The following is a 22,444-nucleotide window of genomic DNA, read 5'->3' as shown; positions in this document are numbered from 1 at the left end:
TCTTAATTTTCATAAAATCCTGCTTTTTTGTTAAATTCTCACTTCAGTGAAAGGTGCCCCTGACTCTCTCCTCAACCAAGCTAAAATAAACCCTAACAATTAGGCATTGGTTCTAGTTGAGGTCCATGTCAGACATGATATTAAGCTGATATACATTTTCCCATTTGCTGTCTTTCCCTACTGGGAAGAAACACTAGGTTTTGGAGGCCTGAGGTGCAAGTCAACGTTTCAATCCTTCTTAAAGGGTTTGAGGCAACAGTTCATATATAGCAGGCCACTCAAGATCTTCCAACCCATAAAAAGCATAACTCCATAGACCTGGCTTTTTGCATAGGGCGTCCTGCTGGAACAGGTTTTGGTCTCCAGCATTGTGGTAACAGTAGAGTTGGAAAATTCCAGAACATTTCAAGGCTGGAAACATTTCACGGGAATTAATGGGAATAAACTGGGAATAAGCATTTTTATACTATCAATTATACTAACAATTAAATCAAAGTCAAAAATTATTATTTATTTTTTTTTATATCTGTTTGCATGCATAACAGTTTATGACCAAACTAAATGTATGTTTGTATATGATACAGTTTATATACATTCGAATTAATTTCTGCAATTTCCCATAAATTCCTGGTAAGTGTTCAAATTGGAATATTTTTTTAATTCCTAAAATAAAGTTCCATAGAAGGTTTCCGGAAATTTACTGAATATTTTCCGCACCTTCGCAACCCTAGGAGTCCCAGCACTTTGGTCCAAATAGTGTAGCTGCCCATGTGATCCGGAGGTATAATAATGGGAATGATTGCATGCTCCAGAAGAAATTCCAGATCGGGGTTTTTTTTTATTTATTTTTTTTTATCCTTTGCATTTTTTGGAATAAAGGCTTAAGTCCTCCGCATAGACACAAGTGTACGTTACAAATAAGATGGAAGTTAACGGTTGAAGGAGATGTAGGTAACCGGTTTCTGATGTGACGGTGTAAGATAAAGAGAAAAAGGGAGAGAGAGAGAGAGAGAGAGAGAGAGAGAGAGAGAGAGAGAGAGAGAGATGCAAAGCCAGTCAGAATGCTGCACCGTGCTGGCTGCTGATCAGATGCTCTATTTAGGTTTAGCTTTGTTTCTTCTCTCTCTGTGTTCTCCGTGTGGATGGTGGAGGTAATTGCGGGCGGAGCTCTGCGGGGAGTCGCCGCTCATGCTGAGACGCTTGCCTCGCACTTTTGTCTCTCTGGCTTCCAGATTCGAATAATAAACCCGAAGTGATTGGAGATATGTTGATATGCACAAATTAGGACCGTGGCGTCTTTTCTGAACCTTTGTGTCTGGTTGCGAGGGTGGGGCTTTCTGTCAGCTTTTTATATATGTATAAAAGCAATAGATGCAAGTTCTGTTTTATGGGCATCATTTAAAGAAGAACGTAAATATTCTCTATTTGCATGTCCCAGCGTGTTAGGAAACTGGGGTCAGAGCGCAAGGTAGTGCCCCTGGAGGTGAAGAGGGTACACGGCCTGGTTCAAGTTCCCAATGTAACCCAGAGTCTTTACCATTGCACCAACACTTCCCACTATTAATCATTCATTTATTTAAATGACTAACCCTATAGGATCATTTACCCCCACCCCCCCGCCATTCCGAAAACTGAATAACAATTCCGCCGAGTTGTATGAGCAAATGCCCTCGTGTTCACCTCGCTGATTCCGAACCAGGTATAATAGAAGAAGTCAAGAATGTCAAGACTTGTTCGTGCTGTAGCGTTTTGTTATATAGGAGGCGGTATCAAAATGTTTCGAGACTAATTTTGTAACACACCAACAGATGGCAGCACAAAGCTGCACTCCCAGTCACAGGGAGCACCGTGCCAAAAGATAGGTGCTATTCTGTTCTGACCATGTGCGCACCCCATCACCGAGCTCCTCCTCACACGTGAAACAACTCATTCTTAGTTCCGCACCCACCCCGCTTGCCAGATTTGACTCCTGCGGACTTCGCACCCTTCCTGAAGAAGAAACTCCAGCTCAAAGGTCTCGGTTTTAACGCCACTGCGGAGATTCGGGCGAATCGCAGAAGATGCTTGACACGCTTCGCAAAGGAGACTTCTGTATTGTTGTGCGAGGGAACTAGTTTGAAGGCGATCGTGTGGAAATGTAGATAAATGAAGTCCTTTCTTGTAAACCGAGCTCGTCTCAAAACTTTTCCATATAACCTCATACCAGCTAAAATATTGGACACTTAGTTCACAAGAGGGCGCCACCACTGTCTAATGCCAGATGCCTTAATTGTGTAACATTAGTAACGTTTAGACCACTTTGACTATTTTGTGATGAAAAAGTAAAATATTTAAATAATTTCTTCAGCCAATTTGTGTGTGTGTGTGTGTAGGCTTATGTCATGTTACCCAGGACGCCAGATGACACTTCAGCAATGTGGTAGAAATTAATTCAAGTATATTAGAGGAATGCAGTTATTAACCTCCTTTCTTCTGAAGAACCTGCCGCACGTTCGAGTCTCTCTAAACCACTTCAGAGCTTGAATTTAGCCGATTGACAACAAAGGAGAATGGATTTATTAAACCCGATCCGGTGCTATCTGATATCTAAGTTCTTTTTCAGAATGAATTTGAAACGAGGAAACCGTTGTACAGTCGACAAAGCCATTAAGTTCAACACAGAGCATGAAGACAAAATATTCTTGTAAATGTTTTAAAGTAATTGTGGTGTTTTAATTTACGCAAACCATCAGGACACCAAACGGAGCCTTCGCTATGTTTTCACACGGACGGTTTTAATAGCCGGATGTTTGCCTTGGCGGATTTTAGTGCTCGATTTGAGACTTGGCGCATCAGTAAAAAGAATATTTCATTATTTTTGGTTGGTGTTGTTTTTATGTTTTTGTTTATTATATAAAGAAAAAGGACATCGTGACTAAATGTGTGTTGTGTTGAAGGTTTTACTTTCGCGTCTTTTCTATTAATTTCATTCCATTTTTTTTTTTTCTGTTAACGCCTTCGTTTTGAAAGCCGCTTATGGTTTCATCAGACCAAAACACCGTCACCACGTGTCTGTGGCGCGTCAGACATGTGTCTCATCAAAGCTTCTCTCGTGTAAATTTCAAATACTGAATTGAAAGATGTTTATTCAAAGTTGTTCATCTCGAGCACTCGATACCTTTTCCGATCTTTCGATCAGCCTCAGAGGCCATTCAGAAACAGGTGGATTTCTAATGAGATCATGTGACGCTAATTACGCACAGGTGGCCTCCATTCAGCTAATTATGGTCGTGCCGGTGTTTGGTTCGGGCGGTTCACAGCACCGGGGGGGAAAACAGGTGGGGGGGGTGAATACTTTGTACACAAATAATAATTCGTGAACATATTTGCAAATTTCGTTCAATTTGCCTCCCACTTTTAATATTATGGCCTGTTCGGATTCATGACACGCGCTCGCCTCAATCAGAGTGCAGCTCAGTTCCAGGCTGCAGCACCAGCAAATGTGGAGTTAATGTTAATGGATGAAGAAGGTTTACACACAAGACCCTCTTTATTTATAAACATAACAAATGTTGATTGCATTTTTTTTTTAGCATTAAATAGCAATTAATTAATTAGATCTAGTGTCACTGCTTTATATAACGGTGTACGATGCAGGAATGTTCATAATACTGTAATATTGTATAGAGAGTCTTTGCAGTGATTCATGCGGTAACCATCCATTGTAAGTGTTTACCTTTTACAGTCCTCCTGGGATCATCGGGGACGAATTCTCTTTCCGTGACGAATTGAAACGCTCACTACTACTTTCCAAAAGGGCACTAGGGAGCAGGCTTCCTACGCATTTTGAAAAAAGAATGGATGATTTCATGTCTGGATTATTAGATCTTGTAGGTCTGGGGTGGGGGGGTCTTTGGGTGGAGGGGGGTCGGCATCTGCAGTAATCCGAATTTGAAAAAGGCGCTTTTGTCTAAATAAAAACTCGCTTTCAATCGTTTCCCGAAAGTTGCTGCTCCTCGCTGAAATGTCGGGAAAACGCTCAAGTCCCTGTACCGCCCATGAGCAATACGTAAGACACTTCTTACGGAACGCGTTTTCGAAATACTTCTGTTTACATTGACTGAAAAGAGCGTCTCCGTGTTAACAGAATTGTGCCGTTAGGAGCAGACCCTCCGCGTTGCCCAAAGATCGGTGCTAGACCCGATCTGCACAGCTGTGATTGGTTGTTACGTTGTGAGGCAGCTGTTGCCATGACAACACAGCGCCCCCTACCGTGTGACTAAACATACGGAAACCATCTGGTATTGTGACAAATCAGAGATTGACGCATGTTAGGTTGGAATTTAAAATCATTATTCCTGATGTTAGATATGGTCTTAAAACTCTTTATGGAGGTCTGCATTTTTGGAATTTTGAAATGAAGAACGTGTAGGAACCATGTGGGAAGTTCCAGGAATGAGCACACCCCAACCAGGGCATTTTGGGGTAAATAAGAAACACTTGGCACATCCCAGGCCTCCTCACACTATATCAGAACCTGACTTTAAATCTCAACAAACACACTACAAAGATCTAGTGGAACATCTTCCCAGAAGAGTGGAGGTTCTGAGAACAACAAACGAGGAATAAATATGGAATGGTTTGTTCAGAAAACACAAACCAGTCAAAGTGTCCACAAAGGTTTGTCTATATCATGTATACATTTTTCCTTTAAGGTCCTCCTGGGGCACGTGAGAATGGATTCTCCATTTGTCATAGATTGAAATGCTCTGAAGTCACTAGTCCTTTCCAGAAGGTCATCAGGGGAGTTCTGGGAATGATTACATCCCACCCTGGCACTCCTGATATACAGAGGAATGCAGTTCAGTTACAGCCCCTGTCTCCTGTTCACTTCCTCAACTGATTTAAATCAATAAGTTCCATCCAATCTCAGGCCTGTCACTGATATGGAATTCAGCACAATGTACTGCCCCCATTATTCCCGGCTGCGGTATTGCGCGTGAGCCGCTCTGCAGTTGTGTTGATTAGCTTCTCGTACAATATTAATAGCTTTTAAATGTTTTTGTTTTGTTTTTTCCTTCCTCATTTTATTCCGTGCAGATTTATGAGAGTTCTTCGTGGCATTTTCGGGAGTGTTTGATGTATTTCTTAGCAGCGGGATAATCAAAATGGCAAATCTAGTTTTTTTTATTTCAGTCATTATCGCTTCTAATGGCATTTGTGCATTTTCTATTATTTATGAAGTTTTTTATTTTTGCCATTTTTTTTTTTTTTTTTTTTAATCTTAAACTTGATGTTATTAGGCTCCATCTGTCTTGTCTTTCACATGGCATAGGTTGCATGTGGTCATGGTACTTTTCTTCTTGGTAGGTCAAAAGACTGGTGGATGTTCAGAATACAGCAACTGTGTGTTCATGCAGGCAGGCAGACTGTGTACAGTGTGATGTGGGGGAGGACAAAGAAGTAACCTGCTGGGTCACCTGCTGAATAACACACACCACTCACTGCACTCACACACTACTCACTGCACTCACACACCACTCACTGCACTCACACACTACTCACTGCACTCACACACCACTCACTGCACTCACACACCACTCACTGCACTCACACACTACTCACTGCACTCACACACTACTCACTGCACTCACACACCACTCACTGCACTCACACACTACTCACTGCACTCACACACTACTCACTGCACTCACACACCACTCACTGCACTCACACACTACTCACTGCACTCACACACTACTCACTGCACTCACACACCACTCACTGCACTCACACACTACCTGCACTATACATACTACACACACCACTCATTTACATTTACATTTGCGGCATTTAGCAGACGCCCTTATCCAGAGCGACGTACAAAAGTGATTTGAGTCTCTAGTTATGAATAAATCTACACTGGTATGCTAGATTACAAACTTAATATATATATAACCCTCGAATTCTACAAACTTGGAAAGTGCTCATTTAAGTATTTCAGGAAGAGGTAGGTCTTCAATCGTCGCTTGAAGATAGTCAGGGACTCTGCTGTACGGACATCTAGGGGAAGTTCATTCCACCACCTTGGTGCCAGAACAGAGAAGAGCCTTGAAATATACTTACCTCTCATTCTGAGAGAAGGTGGTATCAGTCGAGCAGTGCTGGAGGATCTCAGACAGCGTGGTGCAGTGCGAGATGTGATGAGGTCACTGAGGTAAGATGGTGCTGGTCCATTTTTGGCTTTGTAGGCAAGCATCAGTGTTTTGAATCTGATACGTGCAGCTACTGGAAGCCAGTGAAGGGAGCGCAGCAGTGGGGTGGTGTGGGAGAACTTGGGCTGGTTGAACACAAGTCGTGCAGCTGCGTTTTGGATCATTTGCAGTGGACGAATAGCGTTCAGGGGAAGACCTGCCAGCAGAGAGTTGCAGTAGTCAAGTCTCGAAATGACAAGAGACTGAACAAGCACCTGGGCAGCCTGTATGGAGAGAAATGGTAGAATCCTTCGGATGTTATAGAGAAGAAATTGACAAGAACGAGCAAAATTAGCGACATGTGGGAAGAAGGACAGTTCATTGTCCATAGTTACCCCAAGGTTACGAGCATTGGCTGAAGGGGAGAGCAGAGAGTCATGAAGTGTTATTTGGAGATCTTGACCTGGAGATGAATCACCTGGGATGACCAGCAGTTCTGTTTTGCTGGGGTTGAGTTTTAGTTGCTGTGATTGACTCACAGCACTCACACACTACTTACTGCACTCACACACTACTCACTGCACTCACACATTTCTCAATGCACTCACACCACTCACTGCACTCACACACTACCTGCACTATACATACTACACACACACACACCACTTACTGCACTTACACACTACTTACTGCACACACACTACCTGCACTATACATACTACACACACACCCACACACCACTCACTGCACTCACACACTACTCACTGCACTCACACACTACCCACTGCACTCACACACCACTCACTGCACTCACACATTTCTCAATGCACTCACACCACTCACTGCACTCACACACTACCTGCACTATACATACTACACACACACACACACCACTTACTGCACTTACACACTACTTACTGCACACACACTACCTGCACTATACATACTACACACACACCCACACACCACTCACTGCACTCACACACTACTCACTGCACTCACACACTACCCACTGCACTCACACACTACCTGCACTATACATACTACACACACACACCACTCACTGCACTCACACACTACCTGCACTATACATACTGCACTCACACACTACTCACTGCACTCACACATTCCCTGCACTATACATACTACACACACACCACTCACTGCACTCACACTTCCCACTGCACTCACACACTACCTGCACTATACATACTACACACACCCCCCACTCACTGCACTCACACACTACCTGCACTATACATACTACACCCCCCCTCCCACTCACTGCACTCACACTACTCACTGCACTATGCATACTACACACACCACTCACTGCACCCACACACCACTCACTACTACCTGCACTATACATACTACACACACACCACTCACTGCACTTACACACTACCTGCTCTATACATAATACACACAACTGCAGTGCATTTTTAGTGGCTTTGCTGTCATTTGAGTCCATCTCTCTCTCTCTCTCTCTCTCTCTCTCTCTCTCTCTCTCTCTCTCTCTCTCTCTCTCTCTCTCTCTCCCAGCTTGTGTAAATGAGGTATGATCTGAAGGGTTTGCCATATCATTTAGAAGGACATTGGAGAAGCGTAGCAGTGCATGTCTTTTTAATTGCTTTTTCTCGGAGTGCACGAGGCGTCTCCATGCAAACACATGCACATGTGTCACAGCAAACTGATGGGTAATTTGTGTCACCTCAGATCATCCATGACCTTCGCTGGAGTCTAACATTAAGTCTAATTGCAGTACGGGAGTGGAAGATAAACCATTAGTTTTGCTTTTTGAGCCTGGGACATCTGGATGGACGCGATGTCCTACAGTACCGTAGCACAGAGATGGAAGTGAGAGTAGAAAATGATCAGCATTAGTGTAGTATTTAAATGACTTTCAATTGGCATAAGTATTGGGGCACCGAGCTTTTTTTCCCCCAAACTGTTACCACAAAGGATGTATGGTAGGATGTTTCTGAATTCACTGAGACTCAAACCTGGTCCAGCATGACAATGCCCCAGTGTGCAAAACCAACCTCATGAAGATACTGTTTTGATTGGAGTGTGAAGATCTCCTGCATTAGAGCTCTGACCTCAACCCTATTGAACACCTTTGGGATGAATTGGAACACACCCCAGAATCTGGTGGAACATCTGCACAAAGCCATGCTTCACATGGTTTGGACTGGAAGATCTTGCTATAGAGCTCTGATCTCAACACATCGACTGCACCCCAGGCCTCCTAACGTCTTCATACATACAGTATCTATTGCCTTAATGTCTAAATGAAGAAACATTTAAATAATATCTAGAGTGGAGGTTATTATAAGAGCAAATTGAGACTGAATGTGGAATGAGATGTTCATAAAGCACATACCAATCTTATGGTCATGTGACCACAGCGCACACAGCGAGGGAGTTACTAATTATTATGAAATGTAGCCTGTAATAGCCGTATTTTAGAAGTCGAGGTGCGAAGCTGCAGAGATAAACACTCTTCTTCCTTTTTTTAAATAAATGATATATTGTAATCCATCACAATACAACCAGCTTCTGGTGTGGTTTGCCGTGACGTAACGAGGTCACCGGCTGCTAACGATTCCACGCCGCTTTACGAGAAAAGTCCGCTTTTAGCAATTATTCGTCATCACCTCACAAACCGGCATAAATCTTTCGGACTTCCCGAGATGACCTCGGAGAGAGTTGCGCAAGATTAATCCGATCCACACTAATAACACCTTATCATAGTTAGGCTAATGACCTCCACAGAGCCTTGCACGGCCCTGCTGTAGCAGTCACAACATATATTCATATTCATTAAGGTGTACATACTCTATATATTTTAAGTGTTGCTACTCAAAGTAGCACTCGGTGGAGATTTCCCTCATTAAAATCTTCAATTAAATACGGGCTTCCTTTATTTTATTACATAACATCAGGACGAGAGAGAGCGAGAGAGAGAGGCTGAGAACCATAATAATAGCTGACCTTTCACAAAAATGCACAAAGCATCTGCCGTTATCGCCTACGCCAAAAGTCTCATTAGAGATTTCCAGCTAAAACGGTTTCCTTCTCTCTCTGTCTCGCTTTTGCCTCATTCGTTTTGTATATATTTTTAAAAAGTTTATGTATAATTTGACCTCGAACGCTCTTTTTTTAAATGATTATTATTTGTATTTATTTATTTATTTATTTTTTATTAGTAGCACTAAGTAGGTAGCAGGAGCAGGCCTTCACAGTGCAGGAGACAAAGCGTCTCCTCGCATACAGCTCCTGGCCAAGGGGTTAACTTATAGGTCAAGTGAGAAAACAAGTATTTGTACTGTGTAAATGTCAATCTCGGGGTAATAGATTGGATCACACAAAAGGCCTTTCAGCAGCTCACCTGTGGTTAACCAGAGAGCAGGACTCCCTTATTGTCTTTTCACAGCTCTGTGATAGATTTTGAGCACCTGGTGCATTTTAAGTCATCACTTAAAAAAGGGCGGAAAATGTCCGGTTAATCGGTTAAACTTCATCTGGGAAATTTTGGATATATTCCAAGTTGGAAACCTTTACCTAGAAATGTGGGGAAACTTTATCATATAAAACCATAAATGTTAACATTTAATTTGGCCATAAGCTCAAATGCAGGCAGAACTAATACAGATTTATTAAATTTTTTTTATTGGAAAAGTTAAAAAGCTCAGGTTCAAATCCCACAACCACTGAGCTGCCACTGCTGGGGCCCTTGAGCAAGGCCCTTAACCCTCCCCTGTTCACTTGTAGGTCGCTCTGGATAAATCGTCTGACAAATGCCGTTAATGCACTAATGTGGTTGAAGGAGCGCAAATCTCCACAGCCAAAATCTAGAATCATCTAGAACAATTCCCCCCAGAAGAGTGGAGAGAAAATTGGGACTTAATGCCGAATGGGATCTTCTAAAAGCTCATACATTGGTGGAGGCTCAGAGGTTAAGGTTCTGGGTTACTGATTGGGAGGTCAGAGGTTCAAGCCCCATTATCACCAAACTCTCTTGGGCCCTTGAGCAAGACCCTTAAACCTGTATCAGGGCTGACCTTGTGCTGTGACTCCAAATAAGAAAGAATTTCACTGTGCTGTAAACTACATGTGACAAGTCTGAAGTGCCTTTCTTTTTGATTTGCCTTCCTTTTCGTTTTTCTGCACACTGCACTTAAATTTGATTGTGACACTTTTTTCCACGTTTGGGGCTTTTCACATCCCGATTTATTTCTCCTCATCCCTTCCGAGGATCCTTATTACTATCGGGTTTTCACGCTTTCATTTAGAACATCGAGTGCAAAAGGTATGAATAGTAGTGTAATTCAGGTGAATGGTAAAGTTGCTCCCTGATCCATTATTGCACCGCAATCTGAGGTATTGTAAAGAAGGAAACACGATAGACGAACCTTTGACACACACTTCCTGTTTACCAGGAAGGCCACATCCGCTGGAGAACAGGAAGCCAGGCTGTAATGTAATGTGGCATGAAAGATTGTTTTTTTTTTAGGACAGCGAGGCCTCAGTGAGAATGGTTTATAGGGTTTTGAGTGGGTTGATCTTTTTAAATATTCAGCTTCAATGAAATATGGAGCATGACTCTGGGCTGTTTTGAATTCATAAGTACGTTTCACAAGGCTGGATGTGCATACTGAGACCTGTGGAATTGAGCACAGCTAAGAGAACAGCCTGGTGACTCAGACGAGGTGTGTGTGTGTGTGTGTGTGTGTGTGTGTGTGTGTGTGTGTGTGCGTGTGTTGGTTGGCGTCGGCATGGGCAAGGCTCAGCACTTCAAAAGAGACAATAATTCTTTTCGAGCCCCCGTGTTGGGGTGAAACACAATGCTCCTAATCTGAATTTCCTTCTCTGCGCTTTGTGCCTCGTGCTCGATACGATCAGCGTAGCGTCCTTTAGATCTTACAACTTGCACTCGCTTCCTTTTATGTGATGACAGTATTGCAGCACTCTCGCCGCATGAAATCGTTCTCACTGCCTGCACGGTCCGTACCTACAGTACCGAGCTGATTTCGGCCGAACACGAATCGACTCCTGCTGTCGAACGCAGAAATAATCCTAAAACTACAATCTGATTTGGAGGCACACAATTGTGCAGGACGTCTCTGGAAGCGGTAGCACGAAATCGTCCTTTTACTATAAAACAGGAGAATCGAACCTGTTCCAGAATGACGATGCACAAAACCATGGGTTGGAAGATCGTGCGTGGCCTACTAAAGAGCGCCAAACACATCCGTTCCACATTTGGGACGGACTGGAACAGCACCCCAGGTCTCCTCACCATGCCTACATCGGTACATGTGTGACTTTACTAACTAGATCAATGAGCACAAACCGACGCAAGGACACTCCAAAATCTAGTGGCACATCTTCCCAGTAGAGTCGAGGTTATTATAAAAGCAAAATGCAGACTACATGAGGAACAGGGTGTATAAAAGAAAAAAATGATCTAGCTTAGTCCAGAGCAGTTCCGCTGGGGCAGAGACCTTCAGTGGGGATGTTTTCTAACGTCCCAATCGTAACTTAAAAATATCCTAAGTCGCCTAGCCTACCCTGGACTCTTAAAGAAAGTGATCAGTAGGGGGCAGTATACTGTAATTCGTTAATTGACACTGCCGTATTGTATAAACCCTTCCGCATATATGGAAATGACAGCGAGCGCGTAGACGAGTATACGTTTGCCTGCCGCACGATTTTGTCATTTCGCTATCATTATTGTAGGTTCGGGGACTGTGTGTGTTTCTTTTCTCTCGATATATATTTAAATAAGCCCAAAACATAGAATCAAGCACGTAGAGCTGCCAGTGTGACACTTCTTTTTTTCAAACAACGTTGTATTGATATAGAAACTAAGGCCACGAAGCGAAGTGTCTCGAGATCTATTTTTGTGGCCTTGAGCAGGTTCGCTTTTAAATAAATCAGTACAAATCAATTGAATTACACCACTGTGGTCACCAAAACCTACGCACGAAGATCGAACGACATTGGGGATTCACTGTGACGTTGATATCACTGTTTGACCCTAAGAAAAATTCCAAAAAAGACTAACTTTAACACACAAGCGAGACCGAAATCGATGAATCAAAATTTAGCCTTGTTTACTTAGTCCTGCTAAGACTGCAAATTTTGGGGGGAGTTTCTGTTTATTGAGGACCAAAAAATTCCTTGATTTTTTGGATCTCTAGAAACTTTTTACAAACTGCACCTCTATCAGTAAAATATATATATATATATATATATATATATATATATATATATATATATATATAATACTTTTTTATCTTTTTTTTTATATATAATATGATTAAACCTGGCATAGCATTTTTCATCCTGCGTTGTAATCGTATCAAAAGGATCGTTAATGCATCTCGGGCTGTCGAATAATGTTTCAGACTTTAAGCAAGTCATCAGTCATAGGGATGAAATCTTGGCTTTAGCCAGCAGGCACGAGCTTCTTTTCGCCGGTGGTCATTTTCCTCACCGGCCCCCCGAGCTTGTGTCATTTTATTCCAGCCCAGTCGGATCAGCGCCATCACCTCGTCCTTCAGTCCTGAGCCTGGGTATGTGACAGACCCACTGTCTGCACCCCTCCACTCATCCTGCCTCTCTCGCTCTTCCCGTCTGCAGCTCATCAGTCTGTCTGCTCATTAACCTAAAAGACAATGAAAAAGTGGAAGATTGTGTGGGTGTACGGAGGGATATTGGGGAGCAGAAAAGACCCGAGATGGATGAAAGAGGCTTGCGAGAGACGAATCGAAATAAATATTAATGCGTCAAGGAGAATAATTAGCAGGCTCCTGGAGAAACGGCGAGCTCTCCGGGTACAGACGTGGATCCTGGATCGAGCCTTTCTACAGCCACGTCAGGAAAATGAGGGAAAGGGAGGAGGGAGGGAAGGACGAGTTTCGAGCCAAATGATTAACATGTATTTATAAACCCTTAGCGTCGAGCAAAATCAATATTTAAATTCCACCCGGTCCGGCTCGCCGCCGCTCCGAACCTCAGCCTCTGTATCCGGTCCGTTCCAGTGAACATCATAATCGAGAGTTTTTTTTTATTATTTTATTCTCCTCCGTCTCGTGCGTGATCTGTTTTTTTCGGTCGTCACGTTTGCGAACACGTTCGGTTAATCTCGATAAGTTATTCGGTTGTAAATAGAAGCTGTTTGGAGCTGATCCTGGATTACAGCTGTGATACAGCTCTTACAGTCTGGACAATGTTTATCTCTCTGTCCTCTCGAAGGCTGGACTGGATTGATATTTTTTTCTGCGGGACAGATCATCTGTAAACATCTTTGCAGCTTACCGCCAGAGCATCAAGCAGAAACGGGGGCAGCTACAAAAGAGAATAAAAATGACCAATATGTGCAGAGGAGGGACATGGGGTACACCGGAAGGAGAATGCTGAGAATGGAGGCACCAGGAAGGAGGAAAAGGAGGAGTTTTATGGATGTGGTGATGGAAGACATGCATGTAGTTGGTTTGAAAGAGGCAGATGTAGAGGACGGGGGGAGATGGATGGCTCGCTTTGGCGCCCCCTAATGGAAGGGGCTCTCAATATGGCGGTGATGGTGGTCTGCAGTTCTGATTGGCTACTTGTATGGAAACATTGTCTGTTTTCCGGCTCTGCGTGGGCCACGTTGCAGTAGCCATGATTAGCTTTTTAGCGCCTCTGCTCCAGATCCGTCCCCGAGAGTTTCCTAGTCTGACTAACCTCGTTGCTCACTCGCGTTTTGATTCGGCGCACTGTAATTAATACCATGCCGTCGACGGCTGCACTTTACTGCATTCCGGCTCCGGATTGAGATCAAACATCGACTTGCTTTATGGCCTAAATTATTCTCTCGGTGTTAAAGCCCTTGGGTTCAGATATTTGTGATCGTTAATAAGCGTTTGTGCAGGATTGAATAAATATACATTCATAATGATGATTTATTTCTAACTGAAAGCTATAAAAGTTATTTTCTGCATGATCAGAAGCGCGTGTAGGCGTCTCGGATCGCGTGCCGCTCGACAGCAGCATCTTTTCTCCCCCCGAATAACACTTTTGTTTTTACCATGCAAGTCATGAGCAGTTAGAATAAAAACTTTTGGGAAGACACTAGATTTTGGAGGGATTTGTCAGGTCAGGTACTGATGTAGGTGAGGTGAGGAGGCCTGGGGTGCAGTCAGCTTTCCAACTCTTCCTAAAAGGTTCGAGATCAGAGGAGGGATGAAATGATTTCTCAAATAACTCGAATACAATCGATGCTTCATTTAGTCCAACTTCACACAGAGCACCGTGCTTCCGCACAGACCGTTTTTACTGACGCACCACCCGCTAAACTCTGGCGCGCTCCGGACAGTTAACACAGAAGAGACTGCAGAATAAAAAATGAAGGAACGGAGAGAACACTTACTTTTATTAGATTTTTTTATTTTATTTATATTTGCATTTTGATGTAATATGGCAATTAAATGCACTTAAACGGGTTGAATTTTCACAAATTGCAATTTCAGCAATTAAAACGTTTTTCCAAAAAAGAAACAAATCACTTGTTCATTTTAGGAGAGCCGTCTTGTTTACTCCTGCATATTTAGTGCTGCACTTTAATAAAGAAATCTCGATTACTGACCTAATCGATAGCTGCAGCTCTAATCAGAGCAAGATCTTCCAACCCATGGAAATCATATCTTCATGGAGCTGGCTTTGTTTATTCTCAACACAGGAACAAAGGCATCCTATACAATTGTGTACTTCAAACAATGTGGGAACAGTTTGGGGAGCAACCACATATTAGATGAATATACGAGGCGGTAAACGTACGCCGTGTCACGTCTCCGCGTGGCAGATCAGCCCAGTTTTACGCAGAATTTCACTTTGGCTCTTCCGTGATGAAATCGCAGACGAGGGCAAAATAGCACCGTTAGTCCCAAATCTTTTTGCTACCATCTCGTATACAGTGTTTAAATGCAACCCCACACCTGTTACTACGCCCGTTATAAGGAGTCGCGTCGTGTCTTTCGTAAACAGTTCTTCCGGATCACAATTATAGCAGCAGATGTTTTAATCCGAAAGTCCTTTAACGCCTTATCAGCTACACTTTACTCCAGTCTCCTTCAGTCGCCTGATCCCCTAAACAAACATCATTTGCTGACATTTTCTTTTCTCCCTGGGTTCAAGTAAGCATTAAGGCATTTTAATTTCTAATTAATTTTTTGCACGGAGCTGAACGCTTTGGGATTAGAACTCCCCGTTGCGGCTTTTTGTTAAGGACTCGATACAACCACGGCACCGCGACCACAACAAGCTGTCTATTAGACACAGACAAGCAGCGTCTGCGTGCAGATGCTTTCCGGGAGTCTCACGCCGCCTGGGGGAGTTACAGAGGGAACTGAGAGTGTTTATGGATCCGAAGCGACCCCCACCCCCACCTTTAGCTAACGTGGTGTGGAGTCAAGTTTACTTTTGCACTTCAAGGGCATTTTGCAGAAGCAATTATCCAGATCTCATTCACACTCCTGAGCAGGTAAGGGCCTTGCTCAAGGGCCCAGCATTGGCAGCTTAGTGATGGTGGGATTTGAACTCATGACCTTCTAAACAGTCTAGCAATTAAACCAACCAGAGTAGGGGAATGAAAAATCTAACCAAAAATCCAAGTAGATCATCAGGACCAGGGTTCCTGTATACGCTGTATAACACATGGATATGACTCACACTAACCCCAGCAGGCTCCTGGACAAACACCGGGAGAACACTACGACTTCGAACGTCAGCGGCGTCTCACCTCTCCACACTCTCGTTTCCGTCTTAATTGGGTCCCGTCCTTAATTATCAGGCGGTAGAGAAGCATAAATATGTGTTTTACGCGATGATGTGCGGGGAGAGGAGCAGTCATGGATGTGCTACGGCAGTGATAATGTGCTTAATTACTGTTTAACTCGCGCGGACACGGGGAAAATGTGCAGGCCATCGCTCTGCTAGTCCTCCGCCTGACATTAATGCCTCCTTGTGTGCCAGATTTATCACCGCTTTGTATCATTAATGCCTCTCTCTCTCTCCCCCCCCCCCTTCTTTCACCCTTTTATTTTTGTGCCGGGGATAAGGCCATGCACAAAAATTCACTGATTTCCTCATGCACTCAAGCACATGGTCCTGTCTGGGTTTTCGGCGTCAATTAAGGTATTATTTATCGCTCATGGTTCGGGTTCAGGTCCCACCCTCTTACCAAATTAGCTCTGATTTTCCACAACCTTGTCACCCTGTGTCATCCGGCCTTCTTTTTTTTATTGCCCAAATGTAGATAAACGAGTGCGCCGGGACTTCACAGAGAGCGAAATTGAGAGGTCCGGCAGGAAAGCCCGATCATTAGGCCAGATTTAGTCATCAAGCGGTAGCATTACATCATCCTGCATCGCTTTACTGCCAGCTATCGAGACTTCTCCATTCTCCTATTGTTCTTTTTCCATTTAAATACCATTTTCTTGGCCTTAGACCATCCAGATTTTGTATTTTTTTCGCGATTAAGAAAGATTAGCATCAAGGAGTGAGTAGTATTTATGCTTTCGGTGTGACCCTGAGTTCGGTATCTGTGACCGTTCTGTCATAGTTTCATCAGCATTCAATCTGAATTTCACATAGTCTGCACTCACAGTTCCCGTCGCCTCCAGTCCGTTATGGCTGCGGTTTGAGGAAAGTCAGGTCTCATCACTTTTGTGTATTTGTCTATACACACTATACAGACACATAAGATCGGTATTTGTTTTTAAACATCCCGCTCGACATTTGGTCCCAATTTCCTGGTATAGTAACCTCCATTCTTCTGATTGTGGTTATTTGTACAGTTCCAATTCATCCCATAAGTGTTCATTAGGGTCCACTCAAGATCATCCAACCCATGTGAAGCATCTGCTCATGCGATATGATTCACCCCTGTTACAATGCAGTGCAATTCGATTTTTATTTCTCCAGTTCGGACAGACCCCAGCGCCTTCTGACTTCTACAGCATGACCCCTTCACACACACGCCTTTGAGTGCAAAAAGATCAAATAAAACCAGACCTTCTTTTCCTGTTCTGTCTTCAGGAAGCTCTACCTCTGCCATGTTAATCCGTATTCTATTCCGAATAATCATATAGAAATAGTTTTTGGGCGATGGTGGCGGCAATGTAAATGCCAACTTGTATCCGGTGCACACTTTTATGCCGACGCGAATCCCTTTGCGAGTATATAAAACAGGGTTTGGGTGATGGTTATTGCCTTATTAGAAAGTCACTGCACTTCGTATGCCTGCCTGCCTGCGTAGCAGCTCGTTAGACTGATCAAGCGTCCTTGTCGTCTGTCACGTTCTGTTCAGATGCCTGCCAAACTTTTGGGTGGAAGGAGATGGGGGGAGGGGAGGGGGGGGGGTTGGGTGGTTATAAACAAGAGAGATGAAAAGTCATCTTCTCCTAAGAGCTTCTGTGCAAATGCAAATAGAGAAAATGATCTCAGGAGTCAGAAATCTGTTTTGCGCTCCTGTTCTATTTGGAGAGAGAAATGAGTGTCGGCTAGCCGGCCCCGGACGTGAGCAAAATCCTGCGAGCGCCGAGCCGAGCCGAGCGGCAAACGTGCCGATAAAAGGCAAGAGTGACATCCATTATGCCAGAACATGCTGTGTGGGAGAACAGCCATCGAAACGGTCCCAATGCGCATGGACGGCTTGAAAGGACGGCTGTAAGAAGGGACGCCACCGTCGGTCACTGTGATTGATAGATGAATCGGATCGGGTTAAGTTCAGTCTGACCCACATGACAGGATTCATAAAATTTGAAACTGATGCTGAGAAAGCAAGAGGAGGCCCCCAGACGTTTTTTTCTTTTATGCGCATTATCTTTAGTCAATCTTTTCCAGAACCAAAAACCACAAATTTGACCTGAAATTCACACGAGTTTCAACCCGTCTTATGCTCTTTGTCATAAGTATTCGGACACCAGACCATCACAACAATATGTGTAATATCAGGACTGTAGGATGAACTGGAACAACGACCAAACCTCTTAACCTGATCAGCTTCAGTACCCTAAATGCTCTTGTAGCCGAACGACCAGACATTTGTACATCCATGACCCAAAATCTGGTGGAAATCCATCCCAGAAGAGTGCGGCTTGGTGCCCAGGTGTCTACAAACCTTTGCATATCTCAGCATCTTTCATTTGAATACTTTTGCGGATTATTGGACATCAAGATTAAGTATGTAGTTGTAGACCGTGAGAACAAATGAAACACCTCGAGTCATAAAGTTTACTTATTTATAATTAGGGTGGCAAGAGGGCGGAAAATTCCGGCAACTTCACCTGGGGAAATTTGGAATCTTACTGGGAATTTATGGGAATCAATTAGATATGTATATAAAATGTATCATAAACAAACATACATAGAAACATTTAGTTTGGTCATAATATGACGTGCATGCAAACTAATAGACGTGCAGGAATTATGAAATGATGTGTAAGAAGTAAGAAAGCAGGATAGAGCGAGTACGATTGAAGGCCTGGAGCACGGGGCAACGAGGCGACAAACAAATGCGTTTATTATTACACACCGGTAATGCAAGAGAAACGCAATACAACCTCGCGGCTCCTTCCATAGCATCAATTATCCTTGCTCTATAGTCCACCCAGCGCTCGTGTGCTTCACATCCCTCCAGAACTGCTTAATTTGCAATTAAAATGCCATTTAATCATAACTGGATGGAGCTGTCACGGGTAGTTTGAGTTGTCTGAAGGGTTAGTTAGTTGTTGTCTGTCACCGCAACACCGGAGGTCCGATGAGTCTGACAGTCACGGCCTCCTCTCTGGACCGAACTGAACTGGAACAGCTCTCCATAAAACCTGATCAAATACAGGCGGTTGAGACTCCGGCGCTGAAAAAACTGTGCGTATTGTTTAGCAGTGTTGTCATTGGTTTTGTCGTTTATCAAAAGCGGCTGCGATGTTTCACAACCCCATCCTGATCCGCCCCTGTCACTTTTTGAATCTGCCTCTCAGACGGTCGATGAGAGATGCGGCTGAGCCGCGAGTCGCCGCCGATCTGACAACGCGTCCTTGCGCTCCGGAAACGGCGCTCGGATGAAAAACACTTTTCTCCACTGCTCCGTTTAGAAGAGAGGTCACATTAATATGGATTTATTTATTAGCTTTCTTTCGCTTTCTCACCATCCAAGCTCTCTTTCTCTCTCCCCCCCTGCGCTCTGTCTGTCTATCTACATCTCCATTTTTTGTTTCTCTCTTCCCTTTAAGCCAGATAAAGTTTAAATGCACTCAGCTCAGGGCTGTAATCCATAAGAGATGGCAGCTCGTCTTTGCTCGCCAAGCAGGGGAGAGGGAGAAAAGAGGAGAAAACGGATAGCAGAGAATCTTTTTTTTTTGTGGTGGTGGTCGAGTCAGTCATGCACATCTTTGGCTAATGATCCGTGTGGTGGAGTGAAGCGCAGGAGTCCAGAGGCCTGGCACTTCTGATCACTCCCAATGCACATGAGAGGGCGGAGCTAAAATGAAAAAGACAAGCCGGGTCAGAGAGAAAGGCCAGGGTGTGTGCCTACAGCAAAAGTGTGTGTGTGTGTGTGTGTGTGTGTGTGTGTGTGTGTGTGTGTGTGTGTGAAAGGTTTCCTCTAGCAGTTTTTCCTCAGGGTATTAAAAAGTCTACAATATAAAAATCGAATTTTTAGGCCTTAAAAAGTCTCAAATACGTCTCAAATTCTTTACTTCAGAATGTTTTTGTTTGTTAGTTTCCGTGGCGTTGAAGTTCTTTTAGGTGTAAAACAGATATTCTTTATCAGCTACAGGGGGAAGTGCAACGTTCAGTGATAACGAATGTAGGGTTCGGTTAGGGCTGGTTGCCTACAACGTATTTGTGTGTGTTTGATGTCATGATGTAGGTTTTACATTTCTTTCTTAAAAGGTCTTCAAAAGGTCTTAAATCTGACTTGGTGAAACCCGCAGAAACCCTGTGCAGGAAGGAGAAGCTCGTCGGTGCCGTCCTTCCTTTGTACAAGGATACGCATGGATTTAATTACGTTAGTGTTCGTCCCACAGGTGTCATTTGCATGGCTCGATGATTGACACCTTCTCTCCTCCTTGGGCTGCCTCTCATTTGTCTGATGACTCCCCCGGCTTCTCGCAGCCAATTTTCTAAAAGCTGCTAACAGGGATAAATACTTTGATGAGAACGCACTCATATTTTTTTTCTGTCTCTCTCTCTTTCTCCCGCTCTCTTTCTCCCGCTCTCTCTCTCTCTCTCTCTCTCTCTCTCTCTCTCTCTATTTTATCCTGCAGAAAACACAAAGGTACCCCTGCAAAGGTCACGGTCTCGGCAGAATATCAATTTCAGCTCAGCGCGAGCCCCCACTTCCAAGGAGGCTCATTACGAGAGCGAGGCCCATTCATCTGCGCCGCGGAGACCGCCCCACCGCCCAGAGAGCGAGCGAAAGAGCGAGAAGGAACAGACTCCTCCAAGCTGCCTGGCTAACGGAGAGACCGACGTCGAGGCTCTTCTAGCACGGCTCCGCGCCCTGTGACGACCTCGTCTCCATTACCCGCCGCACTTTAACCTCTCTGTTTCGTGTGACCTGCCATTTCTCTTTGCTCTAGCGATAACAGCCGGGGCGTGAGCACCCAAACGGACAAAAAGTCCCCGGAATTAACCTTTCCTTTAACGTGTCTCCGACCAAATAGTTTCGCTCAGGCCGAGAAAAAAAAAACACACTCCGAACGTACGAGTAAAGACGTAAGCAGAGATAAAGCGTATCCTCGACAACACAGCGGTTCAGTGCTGCTGATCTCAAGCGGAAAACCAATATAGACACTACAGCACCTCGTCTTAAATGCAATGTGCGCACTTTCGGATCTTTTTATTATTATTATTATCATTATAACTCTATGCAAAATCTCAGGGCAAATTGTTTTAAAGAATCGCCCCTAGAGGTAGTTCGTATGTAGTGCGATATTCCTCATAGTAGAATTGTTTGCGAGATATTTCAGCTCTGTAGATGAAAAAAAAAAAGTAAAATTCAAACCAGGCAAAGCGGCACGGCGAACCCTGTGCCATCTTCCTAATAGTCTGTTAAATTCCATATAATCATCCTTTGACACTCGCTCAGGACCAAGAGCTCCGAAGTCAAGTGATGAGTATTTTTAATTACATTTTTTTTTTCCCTTCTCTCCTCCTCATTCTGTAATTCCTCACTAATTCCCCCTCTGTACAATACCTTTTCCTGCCTATTGACGGCTAACACGTGAAGTCCAGTCGCTACAATGTTACAGGCTAGCTGGACACTCCATGCTAATGAAATTCCCTTCCCCGAGTTTCCCTGAGAACGATTCGTTCCCTCAAGGCCTCCACGGCGCGGATGGTCACGGCTTGTTACGTTTTCCTCGACGTCGCTTTTTGACTGAATACGGTATGAATTCCGCCATGATTGCGATTTGAATCAGTAACACTGTATCGCCCCACCCTCACACTTTTGGTACATACGATATACATGTTCACGGTCACGTTTGTGCGCTTCGTCATATATTATCTCTAATTATATTATTATATCATATTATTCTCAAAGCTCCTTCCCTTCTCTGATCAAACGAGTTCTTTTGATCTGATTGACCTGTAATTCTCTTTCCTTGTCATCGTGTTATTATCTTGTCTTTTCCCGATTTAATATTCATCATCGTCTCACGCAGCATTGTCTTCAAACTTCAAAATTGTCTTTAAACGGTGAGAAAACGATCGTTTGGATATTAAAAAAAAAGTCGTCTTTTTTTTTTTTTGCTTAGATTTTGTGTAAAAAGTGTGACTTTCCGGTGTCATTTATATTAAAGAAAAACGAACTCTGATTGCACTGTTTCGTCGTTCCGAGCTGTGGAGCTGAAAAAAAAGGGGAATTTTGCCCTAAACACCATCACGTCACGTGGGCTTCTAGGTTTCGTCAGAGGACGCGGATTATGGTGTTTGATTCTTCGACCCAAAAACGAGTGAGATGTGTAGAAAATGTGTTCATTACATGCTCTCTGGACCACCAGAGTGGAGAAAGGACAAGAAATCCATGTCAAACAAACTAAAAAAATAAAATCACCAGAGATTCATGATAGGGACAAAAGTATTGGCACACCTGATTTTTCCAGCCTTTTCTTTTTGTGGTTCTTCCCCCAAAAGATTTTGAAGGCACACAAACGTCTGTGGATGTGGTAGCGTGAAATTTTATTTCACTTAGGAAAAGACCCAAAATGCCCCCG

At 43.7% G+C, this 22,444-nt stretch overlaps 1 protein-coding gene across 1 annotated transcript in view; it reads left to right on the top strand.

Annotated features, from left to right (window-relative positions):
• The window catches only part of diaph3 (diaphanous-related formin 3), a 299,346-nt gene extending 277,301 nt beyond the window's left edge, over positions 1–22,045 (top strand). The window contains exon 29 of the mRNA XM_083557759.1: positions 20,492–22,045. Within this exon, the coding sequence (XP_083413885.1) occupies positions 20,492–20,733 (242 nt within the window). The 3' untranslated portion in view covers positions 20,734–22,045. The remainder of the gene's footprint in view (positions 1–20,491) is intronic.
• Positions 22,046–22,444: the final 399 nt, after the last annotated feature.

This window comes from Silurus aristotelis (assembly GCF_946808225.1).
Source record: "Silurus aristotelis genome assembly, chromosome: 13".
NCBI lineage: Eukaryota > Metazoa > Chordata > Actinopteri > Siluriformes > Siluridae > Silurus > Silurus aristotelis.
This window is presented reverse-complemented; position numbering and strand designations above follow the sequence as displayed.